Source organism: Dromaius novaehollandiae, chromosome 15 (genome assembly GCF_036370855.1).
Source record: "Dromaius novaehollandiae isolate bDroNov1 chromosome 15, bDroNov1.hap1, whole genome shotgun sequence".
NCBI classification, from domain to species: domain Eukaryota; kingdom Metazoa; phylum Chordata; class Aves; order Casuariiformes; family Dromaiidae; genus Dromaius; species Dromaius novaehollandiae.
Genome location: NC_088112.1, coordinates 12,933,965 through 12,953,496, shown reverse-complemented (window position 1 = coordinate 12,953,496; position 19,532 = coordinate 12,933,965). Strand labels below are relative to the sequence as shown.

The 19,532-nt window shown below is 42.7% G+C and overlaps 2 protein-coding genes across 2 annotated transcripts in view; both read left to right on the top strand.

Annotated features, from left to right (window-relative positions):
- Nucleotides 1–939: 939 nt before the first annotated feature.
- On the top strand, nt 940–2,528 carry MED7 (mediator complex subunit 7). The gene is made up of 2 exons (XM_026118680.2): nt 940–1,063; nt 1,547–2,528. The coding sequence occupies exon 2, from the start codon at nt 1,565–1,567 to the stop codon at nt 2,255–2,257; it is 693 nt and encodes a 230-aa protein (XP_025974465.1). The 5' UTR covers nt 940–1,063; nt 1,547–1,564; the 3' UTR covers nt 2,258–2,528.
- A 149-nt stretch (nt 2,529–2,677) lies between these two features.
- Nucleotides 2,678–19,532, top strand: part of LOC112994326 (uncharacterized) — a 34,682-nt gene continuing 17,827 nt past the window's right edge. Inside the window, exons 1-8 of the mRNA XM_064521243.1 lie at nt 2,678–6,779; nt 9,226–9,570; nt 10,190–10,240; nt 11,759–11,838; nt 12,091–12,156; nt 12,926–13,040; nt 13,673–13,712; nt 14,134–14,226. Coding sequence (XP_064377313.1) covers nt 6,656–6,779; nt 9,226–9,570; nt 10,190–10,240; nt 11,759–11,838; nt 12,091–12,156; nt 12,926–13,040; nt 13,673–13,712; nt 14,134–14,226 — 914 coding nt within the window. The 5' untranslated portion in view covers nt 2,678–6,655. The remainder of the gene's footprint in view (nt 6,780–9,225; nt 9,571–10,189; nt 10,241–11,758; nt 11,839–12,090; nt 12,157–12,925; nt 13,041–13,672; nt 13,713–14,133; nt 14,227–19,532) is intronic.

Here is a 19,532-nt window from a genome sequence, read left to right as displayed (position 1 = left end):
AAACAATTTTTTTTGCAAAATGATGGTCTCACAAAGTGAATCTGTAAATGCTACTGCACAGAGTCCCCGTCAGACACCATGGGTCCCTGTCAGACAAAGCTTATTGCTGCCATCTGCTGAGGAACAGACAACATAGGACATAAACAGCTTAAGTGTCAAAAATCTTCCCGTGTGGCCATGTCGGGCAGAAATTCCCACCGAAGCGATGCCAGCAAGCCCAGCTACCCGTGATCTGCAACAGGGAATAAAAATCCACGTTGCTTTCTTCAACTCTGCCTAAAACAAAAAAGAACCGTAAGAAAAACAGAGCCCAAGCGTTCATTAGTCTTTATGCACTGAGGTTTAGCATATCCAGCTACAGAAGCGATGCAAATAAAAGTGTTTTGCTGGACGACACTTACTTTCGCGACCAGGGACAAAGTACAAGCACCCAGCACGTGGGGGCACTGAACAGCACACGATCGCTGCGTTGCTCAGTGATTAATCATTTTTGCGGGCTCCTACGTGAGGCTGTTTCCCAAAAGCAGTGGGTGTTTCTCAGCAGCAGGGGAACGAGGATCACCACCCAACGCCCGTCTCCGAACGCTACTTCCCCGCCTCCAGAGGGGGCTCTGAGGCCGGCAGAGGCCAGGCCGCGCTCGCCTCGGGGCAGGGCCTCGCCGCCTCGGCCCCTCAGAGGCGGCGGTGTCTGGTGAGGGAGCCCCGCAGCCGGGGGCAGCAGAGGCGGCGGGGACGCGCGCTGTGCCCCGGCCTGTGCGTGGCGCTGTCCGGGCAGGGCAACGCCCAGATGGAACCGAACGGGCGGCGCCCACGAGACTCCGCCATGACGCGCTCCCCTGCGGCCACCGGCCGCCCCGCCTCGGCCGCGCAGCCGTTGGGACCGCCTCTCGAGGAATCCAGCGCGCTGAGTGGGGCAAGCCTCTGACGGGCATGTGGGAAGACCAGTCAGAGCGCGAAGCAGCGAGAGGGCGAGCCAATCGAGGGAAGGGGCGGGAGCGGCTCGCCGGAAGTGGGTGCCGGCGGCGGCGCTGAGGGGAGCGGCGGGGTGTGCGGCAGTGGTGAGGTGAGCGTGGGTGGCTGCTCCGGGCGCTGCCCGCCCCCGGCGGTTGTCGGTCGGGTCCTGCCCTGTTCTGCCTGGCCCGGCCCGGCCGCCGTAGCGCGGCGCAGCGCGTCTCCCCCTGCTCCCCGGGACTCCTTGCCCCCGCGCGGCCGGCCCCGGGCAGGGACTCGCTCCGCCGGGGCCTCGTTGGCGCCCTTTCCCCCCCCCCCCCCCGGTGTCTCTGGCCTCGGTGGGGAAGGGGCTGCCGCTGCCCCCGGCCTCGGCTGGCTCGAGAGCCCTTCGGGCGCTTCCAGCGGCGCTGATCGCGCTGGGGGCGTGCTGGGTGGGCAAGCTAACGGGCGGTGTCGGGAGCTGCCAGCCTTCGGTCGCCGAGGGGGCTCTTGCTCCGGTGCTCCTCTCGCAGCTGTCTCTTTTACAGTGTTTCTGTCTGTGTTACACGGGTGTCGTGCAAGCTGATAAATGTGTGTTTTTTGGGGCGTTTCCTAGGTGTTTTCCTCTGGCAAAATGGGTGAACCTCAGCAAGTGAGTGCTCTTCCTCCACCACCAATGCAATATATAAAAGAATATACAGATGAAAACATCCGTAAAGGTCTGGCTCCAAAGCCGCCTCCGCCTGTGAAAGACAGTTACATGATGTTTGGTAATCAGTTTCAGTGTGATGACCTAATTATTCGACCCTTGGAAAGCCAAGGTATTGAGCGATTACATCCTATGCAGTTTGATCACAAGAAGGAGTTAAGGAAACTTAATATGTCTATCCTGGTAAACTTCTTGGACCTCTTGGATATCTTGATAAGGAGTCCAGGGAGCATAAAGCGAGAAGAGAAACTGGAAGACTTAAAATTGCTTTTTGTTCATGTCCATCATCTTATAAATGAGTATCGCCCTCACCAAGCGAGGGAGACACTGAGGGTCATGATGGAGGTGCAGAAACGTCAGCGTTTGGAAACAGCAGAGCGATTTCAGAAGCATTTAGAGCGAGTTGTAGAGATGATTCAGAACTGCCTGGCCTCCTTGCCTGATGATCTGCCTCACTCAGAGGGAGGGTTGGGAGTGAAAGCAGAACCCATGGATACTGATGATGGCAACAGCTGTATTGGACAGAGTGAAAAACAGAGGGAACGTTCTGGCTGCAAGAGAGATCAGGTTTTAGACAAAGATGCAGCTATGTGTAGCATTATTGATGAAATGACATGAAGAAAACACTTCTTTTTTCATTAGCTCACCATGGTGAGGGACAGAATGAATTCTAAGGATATATGTTACACTTTAATATGCTATTGTACAAACAAACAAAGCATTTATTTTACACGTGATGGGAAGGGTTGTGAATGACTAGGCAGATGGAAATTTTTAATATTTTATGTAATCTGTGTTTATTCATAAGAACAAAAATGTATACTTGTTAAATGCATCATGTGGAGTGGAAGCAACTGATTAAAGTTAGCCTTTTTTTGGTGCACTTTCATCTAATTTGTCATCTGCTTTTTGGGATATATTCCCTTTGTTACTTTCTATGTAAAGTGGAAGCAATTAAGGGATCTGACAGAGAGGAATTGAAGTTGATGGTTTTTCCATTTCATATGAGCTTTAGTTGCTTACACTTTCAGTGGGTCTTTTCTGAAATACATGTTGCAATATTAAGAGTAAAATTAGTGTCAAGTCTGCAAAATCGTTTTCTTTAACTTTGTAAAAATATAATTGTACAAGAAGAACTTAAAATTACTGTGCCACACTCACTGAGAGAGTGACTGAGAAAGACTAAGACTGTCAGGAATTTGGGGAATGAAATGGGTTAAAATTAATTGGATTTTCATTTTCTTAGATGTAAGTCATAACTGACTGTGAGATTACAAAAATACCTATGTATATCTTTGTAGTTTGGAATGAAGAAGTGGCCTCCTGTCCCTGACAGGAGAGGCAGGCTAATCTTAATTCTGTCTCTTTGCTGTGCAACACTGTAGTACATATGTTTTCCAAACTCTAGGTACAGCAGCTAAAAAAAATGACAAACTTTGTGGGTTGGGGAACTTGCACAAACTGTTTTTCACCGTGATTTTGCAAGCTATGTCTCTGTCTTATAATTCAGATGTATTTTCAGAAACGTGTATTTATCTAAATAGACAGGCAAAAGCACTTAGCTATTGGGTGATGTGAACTGAGCTCACTGCAGATGCAGCTGAAATGAGCTGGAGCAAGTGTGTGTGTATGACTCATGGGAAGAGTCAGCCCTGGTTAGCAGCTAAAGGATAATCTCCTCTATTAAGTGCATATGACATCTTAAATAGTAGTAAAGAAGTGGAAGCAGGCGTTTGTGGGAAATGTAGAAATAAGTTCACAAGTTAACACTTCTGTCTCATCTTCAACCATCACTGTTTCCTTCCTTCACCCTCTGCTAGATTTAAACTATATAGTTTATATGTAAGCAGAAAACAGTTGTGAGTGAGTAGAATTAATTGGATAGCTACTTTGCAAATGCTTTTTAAGTGGAAGATGCGAAGACAGAGATTTAGTCTCTGCTGGCTAAGAGTGGTCATGTAACGTGGAACTCTACTTTCTCACTTTGCCATTCAGAAAGAACTGTCCTAGTTTTCTGCTGGTCTTGTGTCGTTTTTATGCTTTTAATACAGTCTCGTTTTTATGCTTTTAATACAGTCATAGGTCTGGGTACCATAGTTTTAAAAGTACTCTGCAAGCTGGGTCCTAGCAGCAACTAATGATTACAATTAACTTCTGTGAAACAAATTTTGAGATAAATGGAGGTCATGTCCCTTTAAAAAAAAAAAAAAGGTACCTAAGACTACTTTCACTTTCCAAAAAGTTTCATTAGTAATTTGTTTTTTATGCTAGATTTTTGTAAATAATTTTTTTGACTGTCTTTGAAGCAAATACTTATAAAGTTAGGGGAAACATCATCTGTTGGTTCTAGGGCTTTTTTTCAGCCAAAACAGTAACTTTCCCCTTCTTTGTCGGATCAAAGCAATGATAGTTTTTCCCTTTTCTGTTATGAGTTTACTTTGGGGAAAAACAGACTGTATCTGCAATGAAGGCAGTGAATGCATGCTTGTTGTCATAGGGAAATAGGCCCTTCAAATTCAGTAGGATGATATGACCCATTGACTACAAAGTGAGGTTACAAATGTCTTCTCTAATGTGCTAATTAACCAGCTGCTGATGGTATCTTTCCTTATCTGACCAAGTTCCCATTTTTATTGGACATGATGAAAATGTTTGAAGGATTCTATCTTAGAAGTGTTAATGCATGATTGTATGAAATATGTATTCAATTGTATACTCCTTATGAAATTCAATAAGAAAAAATTAATGTCAGGTGTTAAGCAAAATTTTGTTGGAAGCGTAAATAGTTGAAGTTTGTATCAAAAATGCATCACTTCTAAAGTACACTGCCTGAGTGCTTTTATACTCTTTAGTTCTCTGGTACTATTGACTTGCAATTCTGACTGTTAATGACTTTCAGAAGAAACAATTTCACTGTTGAGAGTATGCTGCTACATCTTTGTAAGCCAGCCATATGTGTTTGTGAGCTGGTCTCCCAAGAAAACTGAACAGGTAAGTAACATCAATTTTCTTTTTTTTTTTTAAAGGCAAAAATGGTTCTATAACACCATTTGAACAAACATAAGAATAAAAAGGACTATGGTTATTTGTTGAGAAGTTTCATAAATTTCTCAGTGGAAAGAAGCCAATTGTGTCATCAGTGGACAAAAGCAGAAAGTTTGTAGTTCTGTTCATTCAGGGGGAAAAAAAAATCATTTAATGATATGGCTATTGCCTTGTAGCAGTACTTACTATGCACAGTAAATTGTTTGCCAGGATGGCTCTCTGGGGATACAGCCTGCAGATGACACCTAAACTGGTCCAGATTCTCGAATGAATAAAACAGCCTGGGTTAAGTGAGTATATTGGCGGGCAGAGATCTGGGACAAGGTATTCCTGATTCTGATATTGCACTTCTTTATTTCAAAGCTCAGACGTGACAGATGTAAAGGAGGAATCCGTTTGGATCCATGCACTGTAACTTACTGCAGGATAACTAGCAGGAGGAACTTGTGCTGGAAGTGTGCTTGTGCAGGTAAATGTTTTTCACATGCTGAACCAGCAGGAGGAGGTCTTTGGCCTGCGCCACGTGCCTAGCATGGCTTTGGTGAGTTGTTGGCCTGTGAGAGCCACGTTGCCCTACGTTTTCTGTTCGTGTTGAGCAGTTTCAGGATACCATCGTTATATCGGAATTATGCCCATAGCAACTGTCTACAGTGTCCTGTTTTCCCAAGAACAAGAGAAACAAAGAGAAAGGATTTTCTTAATCATAAATATGCTTCCAGACACTGCATACAAAAATCTGTCTCTCTCACTCTGCTCTCTCTGACGGCTATGTTGCCAGTGTTCTTCTGGTTCTTTGCTAGTTTTATCCCATTTTTCTTCCTTTTCACTTAAAGAAACTGGCAGTTTGACTGCTCTTATGTAAGGTAGTCAGTCCAAGATAACTCTTCATTCTGATTCTAGTTTTTGAAAGCATTTCTGCTGTTTCTGTTTTTGATAAAAATAATTAATTATAGCTTAATTTAGTTTGTACAAAAGGGTGAAAGGTGGATCATTTGCTTCAGCAAGGACATTCATTGGACATAGATCTAACATCACAGCCACAGTCCTAGCCCTAAAAATAAAATTAAAAAAAAAAAACTGATGTCAACCTCAAGAAGAGTCACATAATCCACGGACAGGGAGAGCGGCCATGGAACACTAATTCTCAAAATAAATGCATTTCAACAATGTTTTGTCAAAGCAAACCTAGAACCTGGGACAGCATGGCTTTTAAAGTGATGTCTGTATTCTGTGTTTTACTTTATACTGTAAAAGCTTAGATGCATACAGAATAGACACTGTCAAATGATGATAGACTGCAACTCTGTTTAGGCAACTTTCTAACATTACCAAATTGCAGCCCACAAAGAGAACAACATTTGCTTAAAGTACTCCAAGTTACTTGTAAGCATTAGAACCAGAAATTTATGATTAAATACTTGAATAATATTTTTCTAGAGATGCATTATTTCTCCAAGTTCTCTTCATTTACCACAGTATGTTAAATATCCTGTGGGATTTCTCCTCCAAATTCTGTGTACTGTAGCAAAAAAGGGATTGGGGAGTGATATGGGGCAGTGGATTACCAATAGTACTCTCTGTCCTGCAGAAGTTTGCACTAATGTCCTGCTTCATTTCTTGTCATAACTATTACGTATGCTACTACAAGGCGTTAGTAGCAATCACAGCTGGACAGAGCTAGCAGCTAGGAAAAGAGTGCTCAGTGTTGCGGACAACAGTTTCGCCCTCTGCAGTCAAGCAGTTGTGAAAAAATAGAAATAGACTTCTGAAGCAGTGTTTAATGTTTTAGCCTTGTAGTCAAACCACAGTGAACAAGGTTAGCTGTGTGCAGTAACAGCAATAGCACTTCACTGTGCTGTAGGAGACTGAGACTAACCACAGGAAAGGCAATCCTGATGAGCTTAAAGGGCATTCTCAGCTGTAGCTAGCGTAGCTGACGCACTAATACTGAGGAAGTAAAAACAGAAGTATATGAAGGAAACAAGTTTGTGTAAATGTGGGTGCCCAAAGGGCGAACAAGAGTGTTCTTCTTCGTCTTCATCCACCATGTCTTCTCGTTTCTCCCTGATCTGGATTCTACTGATCTTGTTTACAGGTAACTAAATGGGCATAAAGGAATAGCTGGAAGCAGATGGAGGTAACTGTCTCATGCATCTATGTTTCTGACAGTTACAGAGAGAGATTTTATGTTACCAAGGTAAGGGGGGGGAGGGTGTCGCATGGCACAATTTGCTGGAGAAACTTCAGTTTTGCATTATAAATAGAACTTAATCACAGCAGCTCCATAGTCTTCTGATGATCTTGTCTCACTTTTTAAGGTAAAATCGTATTTCTGGGTATGATGATTTGAAGACACTGCCTCTGAGGCTGTCTGTTTAGTCCTGTTGGCAAGTAATCTTAAGTAGAAAGTTTTTTTGGGGGGTGGGGGAGGTAATGATGTTCTGAGATTAGCAGGGATCTTTACATCACTTTAGAAAAGATGTCAAACAAGGATATTTCTCTTCAACAGTCTTTGTGAAGGTGAATGCTTAGGAAGTTAAGGAAAAGCTTTTATCACCAGTAGCTTCTGGTGTGTTTCAGCCGATATGAACTTTTCACTGGGACAGACAAATGTTTGATCTTTTTTTCTTATGAGAAACAGCCATTCTCCTAGGACAATACTGTTAAAGGCAACAGCAGTGAAGACGACAGGTTACAGAGCCAATACTAGTGTAGGCAGACAGATGTTAAAACCCTGGTGATAGGATATGTTCAATAGACAGACAAGGAGTATTACAGATGTTGTTTCCTCTCGTTCTTTATAAAGCTTTTTCTGATGAGATTTTACAGCTTGCATTTTTTATATTAAGTAAAATACGATCTATTTTCAGAGATCAGTTTCTAGTATGTTACTATGGCAAAGTCACTGAATGAGACTTGTTTATAACTAAGATAGCTTAGGTTGGGAAAAATGGCTGAGATGAGCTGGGAAAGATAGCTTTTCCACAAGTGACAATTGCAACCAAGCCCCACCATGCCTGAGATCCACCAGCAGTTGGCTGACCTACCTCGGGGAGCTCCCTAATTATAGATGATGACTTTTAATGGAGAAAATTTGTCACTAAAATATTTCCAATATTTCCAAAATTCATCACTAAAATATTTCCTTCTGTGGCTGCTGCAGAGAATTCTATACCTGAAACTTAACACAGACTGACTGAAATATTTAGGCACTTGATCCCATGTTACTGAATTTGATAAGGATCACGTAAAAATAGGTATATGGCAAATATTCTTGCAGTATAAGCAGACAGAGCAGGTACTCCAGGAACCCCACTGTATAGCCTGTTAGAAGAAAGCAGTTACACGGTGGCTTTGACCATGTGGATCACCAGAGCATGAATGATTTTGGCTGGCAGACTTAACACAGCTTTTATTGAAACCTTCCTCAAGGAAATATTGACCAGAGTAGTTGAAATACAGTAGAAGAAACAATCTCACTATAATGAGTGTGCTACTCGTTGCTAGATGTTTTGATTTATCAGCCTGAAACTTAGCCTTCTGTGAACCTGAAAAGATTCACTATCATTGAATAACTTCTAAAGTGAAACTTAGCAAGTCAGAAACTTCCTAGGAATGAGGGAAGAAAATAAGAACAAAAAAAAGAAGGTATAAAATCATTTGGAAAAGCTCTGAAAAATCTCTTCAAATAGAAACAAGCCAAATCTGTCATCAAGAAAGTAGAAAAAAAGGGAAATGATTTCAGCAGTGATCATTCTGAAGAAATCTGCCATTCAGTGACTTTTAATTGAAAGGGAGGGGTTTCCACAATGCTTTTAGTGAAAGGCAATGTCTCACTCTTCCCCCGTGTGTGGACTGGATTAATCTAAATTAACAAAAAAATGAAGAGCTAACAGACTGGACACAGCTGAAGAAAAGCCACAAAGGTGATCATAGCAAGTGCCTTTTCCGTGCAAGTGGTACAGGAGCAATTCAGCATCTTCTATTTTAGCAAATTTCATGCAACAAATTGTATCATAAACTGTTGTGATTTTAGACAGCGTTATTTCACTCTGGCTCTCCCATTTGTATTATGTTGTTCCAGAATACCTCCCTCCCTCAGAAGTGAGTTGTTTCCCTGTAAAAAAAGCAACTGGTAGAATGACAGATATTGTCCTCTCTACCTAGTTCCCAAATCTTCCTGGGTTCTAATTTTATCAAGGCTGCACAGAGAAGAGCCAAGAGAATCTCCTCGCAAGCATCTGTGCAGATCCAGACTCTGTTCTCCCTTCACTTTCCTGCCTACCTGCAGAGGCTGCAGAAAGCATGTGCTGCTTCTCTCTCTGGTTAGGGACACACTTTGAACAAAAGCGCTGATTGGAACATTGTCCCTCACCATGCGTTGGTCCTGCTGGGCTTCACATCTGTTTGTGGAGAATCTGACCCAGGAATGCCTGGTGGTTTTTACGGGTTGGGATGTACTGGGGTATGCTAGGCAAGCTCTGGAAGTTTCCTGCTGTGCACACTCTGTTCAACAACTACACTTGTCTTTTCGTCCACAGGCCCCAGAGTATCAGGATCAATCCTGAAAGGAGTGGTTGGTCAGAATATCACTGTGCCCTGCTCTTACCATGTTAAGGGGAGGGCCGACATCACAACGATGTGCTGGGGTCGTGGCGCCTGCCCTGCTTCAAAATGTTGGCAGCCCATTATCTGGACAGATGGATGGAAGGTGACAACACAGTCCTCTGAGAGGTACCAACTAGAAGGGAACCTGCCAAAGGGGAACGTGTCCCTCACAATAGTGAATGCAGAGGAAGCAGACAGTGGGACGTACTGCTGCCGTGTGGAGATCCCAGGGTTGTTCAATGATCAGACAACTAATCACAGGGTTGTGATTGAGAAAGGTGAGTGCAGATGTGCTCTGTTGTGGGAACACTATTGTGGGTAAATCTGCTGCTGCGTCTGGATTTCACAGCTTGTGGTGGAATGATTTCTGTAACTGTCCATCGTATTGATCTTTAGGACTTTGCAGATCTGCTGGTGGTGCTGTTTAAATTAAGCTGCCTTTGACATTGTTGTGATCCCAGGATAGTTGCTGTAATTCAGTAAGAACGTATTCCTTTGTTTCATGGCATGCAACACTGCTTAGCATTCTTAGAAGTATTATGTGTAGAAATCAAGAGTAAGGGCAGCATAGGGTGCTTTACTCATCAGTGAAGCACTATACTTGCACCCTTTTCATAGAAGACAGCACTTCATCTTTCCTGCTGGATTCCAGAATAAAGCTTAGGGACACAAGAGAAATAGATAAAATAGACAAATTTTGTATCAATTCCTCCTTCGAATTTAGTGTTTCTCTGCTTGTAGAAAGAATAATGTGTAGATCAAGTGGGTAACAGATGTGACTGTGTAATTAGTACTAAGATATTTTTATTATAGAAACATTTTCTCTTTCTCACTGCATGTATGCATATTAAGGTTAATTATAATGTATGTTGGTTTTGTTTTATTTTTTAACATCAGCTAGGATCACTACTCCAAGTCCTCACACTTACACCTCTGAACAGACCTCAGGTAACTTTTATCCAAGTATTAATCTCAATAGCATATATAAGCTATATTGAAATGAGGAGCTTAGGAAGGAAAAGAAATGCTAGATGATAGAAAAGTACTGGCTAAAATTTGTTAAACATTACCATAGGACCTGAGATCAGAACTTGGCCTATAAATTCTACCTGAAATTATGTAGAGAATCCAGCAGAAGAAGCATGTATACACAGGAGGTATTTTGCTCCCAGATGTTAACCTTTTGTGTTAGTCTTGAGTAGTCATTTTATTTGTGCTGCAATGTTGTTTTCCTTATGTGGTTGTTTTTTTTCATGTGTTGTTTTCTTCATGTGGTATAAAAATCTCTCCATGTTATCTGAAAATGCATCCTGTGAACAGTGAGTCAGAAATTTTTAGGGGTTTGGTGTGCTTACTATTTAATCAATTTATTTGATGCTCAGTTCAACGTAACAGAACAGTCTTACTGAACTAGTTCTTACTAGACTAGTTCAAAGGTGCCTTTAGCTCGGGGTCCTATCTCCAGTAGTGGTCAACAGCAGATGGTTAAAGAGGATCATGGGAACAGTGTAGAAATTTTGTGATACATCCCCAAAGCATTCTCCTACCCTGCTATGTCCTACCCTTCTTTCTCAATGGTTTCCTGAATGCACTATGTGTATGCATATTTAATAGTCTCATGCAAGGCTCTTCATTTTACTGAAAGAGACAGTGAACAACTATTCCTTATTTAATTTCTCCATTCCATGAGTTTATAGACTTCTGTCATATACCTACTCAGGCGTATCTTTTTCAGTATGAAAAAGCCAACTTAAATTTCCAGTACACAAATGATAGTCCATAGTCTGATGATAACTTATTCTCAGGATTTGGATTTTGAAATAAAAATTGGGAATGCCATGTGCATTCTCACTCCATCTCAGAGGTTTCCGATTAAGCAGCTCTGAAATGTTACAATAGTTACATTTCCTTTTTGAAAGAAGAAGTGAAAACTTTCTCAGACTGTTTCTATTCTAGCTATTCTCTGGGAAATTACCTCTAAATGTGCTGCAAGTCCTTTTTCAAACATATCACGCTTTGGTCAACCTGTTTATTATGTATCTGTTTAGGGGGGATTTGAAGTTTACTTGCATAATGCAGTATTACTTGCTTTCTGTAACTTCACATCACTTATTCTCTCAGGGCCCTGAGCTAATGTGTGCATCAGATGAAGTAAGTTTGCTTTAGGCATTCAGCTACCTCTTCTTGGCTCTGAAATCAGGTGCCCATCTTGGGAACTCCATCTTTCTAGGTCCTGTGTTTAGACAGTGTAGAGAACTGAGAGTTTCTTGGAAGGAATTCGAAGCACTGAAAAGGGTAGTAGAGGCTCCCATTCTAGGAGTTTCAGGCTGTCCTCTGAAGGTGCAAACCTCTTTCATGATGCACAGAGCCAAAACTCCTGATTTAGATACTTTAGGTGGCCCAAGGTCAGCAGTATAAATTCCTCTCTCTGCAAGTGACGTGTTGGTTTGTCTTGCCTTTGCTCAGCTCCTGGGACTGCCAGTGACTCATCCCTTACCATCACAACAACATGGCCATCAGTTTCTGGTTCAGAAGCTCCTCAGACTGTAAGCATCTCTGTTGTGATATAACATACCTAGATTAAGCGGTCAGACATGGGAAGTTCCTGGGTCATCTCTACAGTTCACTTGTAGTACTTTGTTTTGATTGCAGAAGAATATCTTTTCATAGTCTGCACATTTAGTGCTTATGCGTTCATTACTAAAGGGGGGGGGAAAAACAATTTGCTTTGCATGCATAAATTACTTCCTTCTTATTAATTGAGAAAAACTTTTAGCAACATCTATATTGCCTTTCAGGCCTACAATCCCTCTTCCAGCACCAATTTCATCTCAGACCGCTCAGATATAACCGCAGACTTGCAGGTATGACAGGATGTAGGGAGGAGTTGAAATTTGATTGCCCGGTAGCGTGGGGATCCACCTGCACCCCCCATGCAGTGTGGTGAGAAGAGACAGCTTGTGTCTGCCCTGCTGAGTTGAGTCCTCCAGCACATTTCAGGTTGCCAGGCAGTAACAACATGTGGCTTTTATCAGGAAGACAAGACAGCCAAGCTTGCCTTTAGGAGAGCCTGGTGCTAAATACTTCAGGGTAGTATGTGCTGGGACATTCATGTTGCCACATGTGCAGAATATAAGTCAGGGAGCATATTGTGTTTCAACTTCTTCCTAGGCCTAAGTTCCTAATGAGAGGTTAGATATTTAACTTCTGGCTTCAGAAAGAAGTTTTGCATAAATAAAGACCAAAGTGAGGAGGAGAAGGCAGATTCAGTAATCAGGAAAAAGCCGTGAATAACTACTGAAGAAGCTGACTGCAAAAAAAAGGATACGCTAGGCAATTTTTTTTCTCATAAAAATAAATAAAATATTCATCAAATAATATTAATTCTAAATGAGCGGATTTTGTCATAACTTCAGCTTCTTTGACAATCCCAAGAAAGAACACATCTAACAGCATGGTTCACACAACTACAGATAGCAATGTGGCTCTTTGAAACAAGTCCTGTCTCAAATTAGGCTCTTGCCCTCAAGTATATTTTTACCGCAGGATTGCAAAATGCACAAATGGCCTTTGGGTCATGGGATTTTTTTTCCTGTTAGTGCCACTAATACCCATCTGTTTTATGTTTGACAGAATGTGTCTGAATCAGCTCACAGTGCACAGAATTCAGAAAATGGGATATACATTGGGATTGGCATATGTGTGGTGCTTCTTGTCATCCTTATTTTGGCTCTGTTCCTCAGTAGACGTAAGTACTTTTCAGCAGAGAGTATTCAGGGATGGGTAGGGTAGGGCAGGGCACGTCTGCTCATCACAGCTGTGGCAGCTGCCGCAGGTCTTCTGCTTCAAGGCAGTGAGCTAATGTCTCTGCATGGCCTCGCTCTGTGCCCTGCGCTAGCTTGGTCAGATCTCCACCATGGCACCTGGGTTACCAGTCTGCATGGTGCCAATATGTTCTCGTCGTTTTAGGTCTCAGACTTCACCGAAACTCACAGAGCCAGGGGCTGATGAGGAGATACAAGCCCTCCTCCCCATCCCCACTCCTTTCCTCATGGATATTACCCATTCTCCACCTACCATGTTGTCTCCGTCCTTCCCAATGATGAGGGAAGGTGTGTCAGGTTCATGTAACTATATCCAATACTTTTCATGCCAGATTTTCTCCTTAGAGAGTCTTGGTCAGCCCAGACTATGTGAATTTGACCTCATAGAAACAATGGGGATTTCCTATACTGAAAACATCTGCTTTAAAGTTCCCTCATTTAGTTTCTAGCACTTTTTTTTTCCCCCTTGATGAACCTTGAATAATAATTTCCTTGCTTCTGATGCTTTAAAGAACATTGTTTTTCTTTCTTTCTTTTCATTCTGGATGATTCTTAGACTATTTATACAACATGAAGAAGCTGAGTAACTTTCCAAGGTAAGTATTCTCTTACCCGTTTCTGCTTTAGCTGATAGGACAAAACCAATCCCAAAAAGAAATTGTTGCGATTCCTCCTAGATACGTGCTGACTGTTCACTCCACCACATACTTTAATTTGATTTTTTCTTTTAATCTTAAGTTAATAAGAAACGTTGCAAAAAGAAATTAATGAATACTGCTACTCATCATTAGTTAACAAACAAAAATAACTGCCAATTCATTGCATTAGGGGGTATGAAAACTTTGTGTGGATTGTCTCATAAATGGAGAAATGATTCATTATTACTTGTGTTTAAATAATAAGTGTTTTTGCATATTTTACATTTTTTCCAGCGAGCTGGTTGATTTAGCTATCTATTCTTTTGTGTTTCTATTGTCTGTTGTTTGTTTAACAGCATGTTTTTTACTCTTTTCACAGCTCTGTCATGTTTTGGAGATTAGAACGTGCAGGGAACCAAAATGCCCTGGAAATTGATATGCATGCAGAGGAAAACATTTATACAATACACTAAGGAATGCACTCATGCTTGCCTTTTTCATCACTGGGACATTAAATAGTTTGCAAAATGTTAGCTGCTCCCTAAACTGTCCGCTCAGCAGCTAAATGTGAGAGGACTACCGACGTATTACTCACATCATTCTAATAAAGTAAATAAAAGCTACCGTTCTAATTAAAATCTTTATCAGCTTATTCCAGAAAGAGAACTCTTACTGGCTTAAACGGAAATATTTCCAGAATCCACTTATCAAAACGCAGAGAAAGTTGCTATTATATTTATTGTCTAATTCAAATTTTCTCTTCCTTTTTGGAAAAGGAAGTGCCAGAATAGCTGCTCAATCAGAAAAGGAAAAGCGCGCACATTTTTTTATATTTATTGTTTTCACTATGTATTTTGCCAGCTACAAAACACTCCGTGCCATCTGAGGGGAGGAGCAACCTTGTAGCTGCCATGGCAAAGGTGACAGTATGGAAAGACTTGGTAGTATTCGTATTTCAAAATACATTTCACTGAATTTTTGTTAAAGTTGGATATATCTATTCCTGTTAATGGCTCAGTTATGCAATGTACTAATTTCTGTCCAGCCACAGTTAAATCTGGAGGAGCTGTTGGTGCTCAGCCCCTCACGGGATGTCCTCAGAGCCTACGGGACCAGTATTTTGGTGTGCAGAATATTCACAACTTGCTTTTGTCAAACTATGACTAAGTGTATTTTCCTCTGCAAAATACATCAGTTTCTTTCTGTGACTTTCTCCTCAAGCCCCCACATCCCCTGATTTGGTGTGGAAAGTCTCATTTCCAGGCCTCTAAAACAGCTAGACAAAAAAAAAAAAAAAAAAAAAAAGCTGTTCTGGAGAATTAGTTTTAAAATTCCTCCCACGGCTTGCAGAGAAATCATGGGCATTGCGCAAAATGTTGGCTGAAAGTTTGCCCTGCCTTTATGCCCCTTTAAATACCAAAAAGCTCTAATGTCTTATGCTGCATTTATTTGGTGGGTTTTAGTTTAAATGAGGAGCACCTGTGGCCTAGAGCCTTTCCTGCATAGCTCCTCGGTTAGCCATGACTCTCAATTTTTGCTCTGTGCAACACTAAACGCTGGTTTACTTGAAAACGGAGGCAGTCCCGTGAGGGTGAATCAGCCCTTCGTGCACTGTTGAGCAACAGACACAAGCCTCCAACCCAGCTTTCACTGGAAGAATAGTTTTCCTCAATTATTTTTAACAAAACACTTTTAAACAGATGCTGGGGACTTCCTGAAAGAGCAGAGAAGTAGTCGAGGCAGGAGAGGGAGATGGGCTCTTACCAGGCATCAGTCCGCACAGATTTCACTCTGGAGCCTGGTCCGAGCAGTGATGTGCAGCACCCAAAGTGACACTGCTGCTGCTGGGGAGACTGGCAGACTCGCAGCAGCCTGTCTGTCATTGAGATCATTTCCGAGGGAGCGGAGGACAAAGCTGTAGTGCTCACTGAGGCACAAAGGAGCGGCAGCAACATCAGTAGGTATCTGTGTTAACAGCTGAGATACTCAGGGGCCATGGTCTGGTTGTGACCCCCACCCACAGTCCGTTGCGGTGGGAGGGCTCAAGCTGGCTGGGGAGGGAGGAAGCCAGCCCCAAAGTCTCAGTGAGCCCGGCTGGGGGGATGCGGCATGCGTGAGGGGAACTCTCCTGTAGGGCAAGAGAGCAAGGTGGTACCAGCGGCCCTGGCGTGTTTTGTGTCTTCCCTTGTGAAGTGCCTTGTCTTGGGGCTGCCCATGAAAGCAGGCCTAAAAGGCTGAAACCGGGAAGAAGAGTTCTCGTTTGAGTGAAGAGCTGAAAGTGGATGCACAAGTGCTGCGTGGGGAAGCTCAGAGGTGGGCTAGGAGATGCCGTGGAGGAAACCAGCTCTGCTGCATGTGTTCATGTCACGAGTTGCCTTGCGTAAAAAGGTACTGAAACTAGAATAGACCTGTTAATTTTAGATTGTATTTTCATATTTGACTATCAGTAACAGCTACTAAAATAAAGTGAATGACGCCACTGTAGACACTGCTTTGCTGCTGCTGCCTGACTGAGCACATGGCACTGCTGTGGGTGCTAGACCATGACCAGAGCTGAAGGAAGTTTGGTCTGATCTCTGAACCAGACCTCAGAAAACATCTCCAGCAATTTCTGCCTCCTGCAGCTTTTTCCAAATCAATCATCTCTCTGCTGGGATCAATGTTAGACAAGTGTGGGGCTTCCAAAGTTATCTGGGAGTTTCCTTTAACATATGAGATGATTCCAACCAGTCATAAGTGGTTTGATGACTGTCCTTGAGGACTGCTAACCATGAGAACGGTTCACCTTTAAGGTTTTTTTTTATTAATATTACAGACTAAGCCTTATAGCAGAGAGTCTTCATACAAAATGAAGTTCTAGAATATTTGATAGACAAAGTCTTTTTTAAAGTTTCCTTTCTGCTTCTGTATGCTGTGCAGCTACTGGGTAAACAGACTCTGCAAAGGTTGTGCATAGCAAGAACTTCAGCTTGGGTATACAGTGTAATAAATACAAATGCATGCAGACAGAATTTTCCTCTGTTTTTTCATTATTTCATTATTTCCACTTGTGTCAGTGCATTTTGGAACAGACATTTCAAAAAGAGCTCCAGAGATGTGCAGGCGGCTCTCGGAGTCAGTTGTCCCATTAAGAAATTATCTAGCTGGACGCAAACTGGCCGCACAGTGAGCCTATAAGGCTAATGAGCTGCAAACAGCAGGGGCTGACTTTTGAGAAAGCTCTCTGCCTGCCCTTCTCTGCCTGCGAGAAGCCGCTAGATAGCAGTACAGAAGCAGAAACCAAAGCAGATCGTTCTAGCTCTCCCCAGAGCACTTGCACTGGATCAGCTGGATTTTAGGTGGCCTTGTTCAGTGCCCTCCGCTGCGTGTGTTAGTCCAGTCTCGCTAAAGAAACAAGGCTAGCCTGGGCCAGACAGGTGGGATTCAACTGCTCCCCTCACGGCACCAGCTTCAGGGGCAGGTGCTGGCCGCCAGGCAGCATGCAAGCGGTGCGGTGCTGTGCTGGCTGCAGCTCTGCGGCTGCTGCTCAGTGGGAGAGCAACAGCGACAAAGGAGAAACTGGTGTTACTGTGGGGCGAAAGGCATCAGGGATATTGGACACATCAGGTTTCATTCGTTCTGCCTACAGAGAACAGCTGGTGCTTGGTGTACTTGGCACCCTGTGAACTGTACCTTGTAGAATATGGTAAATCACATATTTTACTGATTGCTGGTCAAGTTGCCTTGTAACGTTGACAGCAGGACACTGCTGTATTGCAGTGTCTGGCCTGACTGGTTCCAGTCTGTGCTGTGCTGAAGCGTGTGAAGGTACAGAGCAGCACGGCAGCATCACTTTGATTTAGAATAAACTCGGAAAAGCCTCTGAGCTTCATGCTGCTGGCAGCTGCCATTAAGAACTGGCTACAGCAGCATCAGTTTGGCTACACACCGGTGAAAGAAACCAGGCCCTCTGGCTGTGCTGGAGTCCGGTCTGTTGGATCTGCTCCTTGCCACTGTGCTGCAGTAGTGGTGTGATGGATGAGGATGCTAATGAGAGACGCCCTCTACTCCAGTGGGCTAACGAGTCCAGCAGGTCTGCAAGCACTGGAGTCTCTCTCTGATGCTGTGCTGGGGGAGTGTTGAACAGTTAATCCCTCTCCAACCTTCCTGTGCTACTCAAGATTTTGTAGGCCTATCACGGTATCCCTTCAGTTCTCTCTTCTCCAGACTGTCTTGCCCTGGCCCACCCGGTTATCCATCCCAGGGAAGCTATTCCACAATTTGCACTGTTCTTTTTGCCCTTTCTAGAACACTTTCTGGATCTAATATATGCTTTTTTTTTTTTTAAGCTGAGAGGATTAAAACTACATACAGATTCAAAGTGAATTTGTACAGTGGAATAATGCTGTGTTCTATTTTGTTCTCTATTCCTTTATTAGCAACTGCGAAAATTTGGTTTGCTTTTTTTGAATGCTACCAAGCACTGATGTGATATTTTCTTGGTACTCAGTATGATAATCCCAAGATCTCATTTCTGGAGAAGCAGTGTCTGCTCAGAACCCATTATTGCATTATTTGAACCTAGAACTGCTTCCCCCATTTGCACCATTTTACATTTCTTTACACACAATATTGTCTACTATTTTGTTGTCTGGTCCCCATCTCAAAAACACCTTCTGCATTCTTAATGACTGTCTGCGACGATGTGCTCCTTCCTCCTCGCCCCAATCTGATGCAACGCTGCTAGGACAATAACCATCAGTAACGGTCATGATGGCCATCATGATGTGAAAAATATGTTCTTTATGGTCCCCTTGCAGGAGGAGGATAAAGAGGAGTTTGCTTTCACTTGGGAGGGAATACAATATACCTTTAACAGACTCCCACAGGGGTATAAACATTCATCTGCACTTGCTGAACTCTTACAGACAATCTGACTCCCTCAAGATGTGAAACTGTACCAATATATAGATGATACTCTGATCGGAGGACCTTCTCCTGAGAAGGTGAGGGTAGCAGCAGCAGCAGTATGGCAAGCACTATAAAAAGCAGAAGTTGAGATTCCACCTGAAAAATGTCATGGACCAAGTAGAGAAGTAAAATTTTAGGTACTTGTTGGATAGTGGGCAGTGCAATGTTTCCTCCAGATAACATAAGAAAAATCGAAGACCTGCAAATGCTGCAGTTGAGGAAGGAGTTATAACAATTAATGGGAACTTTAGGATATTGGAGGAAGCATGTACCTGGATTTTTAATCATTTTCCATCCATTATATTCATTCTTATGGAAAGGCAAACCCTGGGAGTGGAAATTAGAACATAAAGAGGTAGTCAGAACTCTAACTGAAGAATTAAAAACATTAGTCATTGGGACCAGTACACCTGCATGACATTATAGTCGAATGGGGTTTTGCCAAACACACTACTTACTGTAACCTGTAGAAGAATTAAGAGCAGTTGTTTTAACAGCACAGAATGAAACAAAATTCATATATGTAGACTCATGCTGTGTGGGCTGGTGCCACACAATGGCTCTGTCAATGGGAAACCATGAATTGGGAAATAAATTGATCTCCACTTTGGAGAAATCAAGATTGGCAGCTATTACTAGATAAAGCCAGGAAAACACCATTCAAGATGTGATGGGTAAAAACTCATGCCAGAGATAATCAACCAGTCACAAAGTGGAACCAAAAGGTGCATGAGTTAACTAAAATTAGGAAAATCACCTTAAATCCCGACTGGTATCCGTTGGGAGAATGGTTGCATCAAAACCTAGGCCACATAGGTAAGAAAGTGC

Coding starts and splice junctions, on each gene's coding strand:
- MED7 (XM_026118680.2), top strand. CDS start 1,565: ATGGGTGAACCTCAGCAAGTGAGTGCTCTTCCTCCACCACCAATGCAA.